Source organism: Buceros rhinoceros, unplaced genomic scaffold (genome assembly GCF_000710305.1).
Source record: "Buceros rhinoceros silvestris isolate BGI_N320 unplaced genomic scaffold, ASM71030v1 scaffold30061, whole genome shotgun sequence".
Classification (NCBI taxonomy): Eukaryota; Metazoa; Chordata; class Aves; order Bucerotiformes; family Bucerotidae; genus Buceros; species Buceros rhinoceros.
Genome location: NW_010394110.1, coordinates 2,593 through 6,059, shown reverse-complemented (window position 1 = coordinate 6,059; position 3,467 = coordinate 2,593). Strand labels below are relative to the sequence as shown.

The window sequence follows — 3,467 nt, the reverse complement described above, 5'->3', positions numbered from 1 at the left end:
GCCCTTCTGCCAGTTCCCAGTACAGCTTGTTCCTAGTTCCTCGGGAGAGCCAACGGCCTCTTGGAAGGCAAATACTTCAGAAAAAAATCCCCAAGACACATCTTGGAAATACTGCGCGGAGGAAAGGAGAGGCACGGTCCCGGCTGGGGACCCCGCAAATCCAGGCTCGTTCCCGGCGGGGCGCAGAAGGGCGACGGGGAGTCTCGAGCCTCCGGCTCCACTTCGGGTTGCTGGGCTCCTCGCTGCGGTGCTGGGCTTCGCTCTGGCGACTCCCCAGGCTCGGCGCGCAGGTCACCGGCGGGATGTTGTGGAAAATAAGATCCCGTTGCTATGTGCAAAAGCAGCGAGGTGTGGAGCATCACCAGGCTTGCAGGGGACACTGGGGAGGGAGAGAGCAGCAGAGTGACCAGCAGGCAGGAGGTGAAGGCAGCACCGCGGGGCTCTCGGGGGGCATTGCAAAGCGTCTGGAGGCATCACCTCCTGCACCCACCGCGGACCTTGGTGGTGCCGCAAAAGCCCTGCTTGGCCTCAAGTCCTGCCCAGCACCCCTGAGGGGGAGGCAGTGGGAAAATACTTTCCGAGCCAGATATTGCCACCCCCTCCCAAAAATAATAATAATCAGAAAGGGCCTGGCTGTGCCCAGGCTGTGCAGAGATTGGGCCACGCGGCTCAGCAGTGCTGCCAAGAGCAGCCAGGCGTGGGGCTGACACAGGAGCTTGAGCTTGGGTGGGAGCGGGGCTGGGGACCACAGTCATCACTGTCCCCCAGCATTGCTGTCACCTCCGGGCAGAAGGTGAGCAACCCCTGCCGCCACATCCGTCCCACCACAGCGGCCCCTTCTCCATCCCTCGAGGTGGGTCCCACACCTGGGGTCCCCTCGGTCACCAGTGACGTGGGGGGCTGGGTGCCGTGGGTGACCTTGTGGGCTGGAGCACACAGCAAACATCGTAACACGGAGATAAGGAGACGCCAGGAGCCTCCCTGACATGTCATTAGGGACAGGCCACAGCTATCAGGTGTTTGCTAACGTAATAAAAATGGTGGCTCGGCCTCAAGCGTTGTCAAAGGAACCGGGAGGTATTTGCCCCTTCCAGGTCTAAATAACATCATCTGATAAGCACTGGTCTGCAAGGCGAGAGCAGGGGGGGACCGGGGACGTCCCTCCCGCCTCTGTCCCCGCTGGCAGGACTGGGAGCAGCCAGGCTCCTCCACGGAGCAGCTTTGCAGGGTGCAGAAGGGAATGATGGAACTTTGCTTTGCATGAGAACGTCTTGTCTCTGGCAAAGAGGGGGAGCAGCAGCACAGCCCCCCAAATCTGGGGTTTTATGGGGGCTCTGCACCCGCCGGGTTTATCCGTGTGCTCCCACCAGCAGCACCCAGCCCTTGCTCAGCAAACTGTGCTCGGAAAACTGCAGCTCTCCAGGGGATCCAAGTGACCCTCCTGCCCTCTCTGGCCACCTCAGAGGAGCCCATCGCTGCCAGGCATCCCCGTGCGCAAAGTGAGGAGGCGCCAAGGGATGGCCCCGTTAGCCCCAGTCAGGGACAGAAACCCAAATCACCAAAAATACTCAGGCATTTGAGCCACTTGGGGGATGAACAACATTTAAGGGGGCCCTCGTGCTGCCTCTGTAGCACTTCATTTGCCCCTTGCTAATGAAACGGGTGACCACGGAGAAAAAAATCAATGTCTAAAGAGAAGCTTCAGCTTGAACATCAAATGGTTGGTAGCAAAAGAGACCCCAGGGGCTGGGAGGCTGTGCTGGGGGTGGGGAATGTGACCCCCATGCCCGTTCCAGCTCTGCGCTGGGGGGACAGGGGCCGTATCCAGCCCCCGGTGCTGGCAGGACCAGCCCGTGCTGGTTTATCAGGTAGGGGGTTCTAAGGGGATGGGTGCATCCCCCTTCGGCATTTTGCACCCATCTGCTGCAGCAGCCACGGGCGCTCGGCCCCATCTCCCCCTGTCCTGCGCTGCAAGACCTCCTCCTGCTTTAATTAAAGTGTAGAAGCGTGATGGAGGGAGCAGACGGAGGGAGCCGCAGCACCCCGGGCAGTGCTGCGTCAAGGTAGGCTGATCGCAGCGCCCGGCCGGGCAGCGGGGATGGCCGGGCACTATCTCCCTGCCAGGGATATTTCCTGTGTGCCCAGGGCTCCTTGCGACCAGCCCGGCATCAAAGGCAGCCCGTGGTGGGAGAGCACGATTAATCAGGGGCAGTTCGGGCTGAGCGCACACCAGATGGGCCGATAAAGCCGCGCGGAGGAAATGGTGCTCCCGAGGAGCACGGCTGTGCCTGACCGCCTCCCGGGCCGAGGGCAGCGGGCGCAGATAAACCGTCACCCCGAGCACTACAAAGCGCAGGAGCTCGACCCAAGCCAGGGGCAGTGGTGATCATCACCCCTTCCTGGGCATCCCGAACCCCTGGGAAGACCCTCTGCAGCCCCAGCCCCTTCCTTCACACCCCGGCAGGCATCTGCGGGGCGGTCTCAGAGCAGTCCCACACCGTATTTACTCTGTGGTCATTGCAGGCATTTTTTTCCTCTCCCCTGTCAAACCTCGGTAAGAAAGTTTATCTGAATGCAAGTTCAAGGCTCTCTCTTATTTATCTAGCAATCAATAAGGGCCACATATTTCCCACAGTCCCCAGAGCTGGCTTCTAGAAAGGGAGTATTGTCTGAGTAAGGCCCCCCACACCTGATGTGAACCAGGATAAGTCCAGCCTTACACCTGCACCAGCACTGGGTGGATGATAGAGGTTTGTGGACTGGGGGAAGTAGGGGCACATCGGAGCCCAGCTCCTCCGCTTGACTCCAGCCAGGGTTGATTCACCCTGGACACAAAGGCACCAGACCCTGCTTGGTTCCGACCTTCTCAGCCCAGTTTGTGCCCCAGTAGGATGTTCTCACACTGATGAGGTTGCCCCAGGGACGAGTGATGGTACCGGCAGGCATTTGACAAGTCCTTATTGATCGCAGTCAGACCGTCACCCAAAGCCCATCACACTTGCCATCAGCGAGCAGGTTTTCCGGTGACCATGAAGGGGCTGGGCTGGGCTGGGGCTCTCAGCACCCTGAGGCTCATCCTCAGCTACCCACATGGGTGCAGCACAGGGTCTCTGCTACACTCTCCTCCAGCCCCATTTCCAGGGCAGAAACAGCCCCGCCGCACCTCAGCACACCCACCCCTGTGCACCCTCAGCCACGTCTGCCTGGCCTTTACCTGCTTACTGGAAGACATATTGGTCAGCGTGCTGATGCTGCTGGTATCTGTCACCACCATCGCCGAGGGGAAGCGGGAGGTGTGGGAATACTGGGGAGGCTCCTGTTTGTGTGCGTACACTGCGGAGAGGAGGGAGACAAGCAGCCGTCACAGAAAAGCCACCCACAGCCTTCGTGCTGGGGCAGAGCAGGTCACAGGAGTGCTGTGCAGGAACGAGAATCATGGAGACAAAAATGAGACTAAACAAGCCGTG

General features: G+C 60.1%; 1 protein-coding gene across 1 annotated transcript in view; it reads right to left on the bottom strand.

The window, feature by feature from the left end:
• Positions 1 to 273: 273 nt before the first annotated feature.
• Positions 274 to 3,467, bottom strand: part of LOC104501344 (hepatocyte nuclear factor 1-beta-like) — a gene marked incomplete at its 5' end in the record, with an annotated part of 4,648 nt that continues 1,454 nt past the window's right edge. Inside the window, 2 exons of the mRNA XM_010145140.1 lie at positions 274 to 379; positions 3,215 to 3,333. Of these exons, the coding sequence (XP_010143442.1) occupies positions 359 to 379; positions 3,215 to 3,333 (140 nt within the window). The remainder of the gene's footprint in view (positions 380 to 3,214; positions 3,334 to 3,467) is intronic.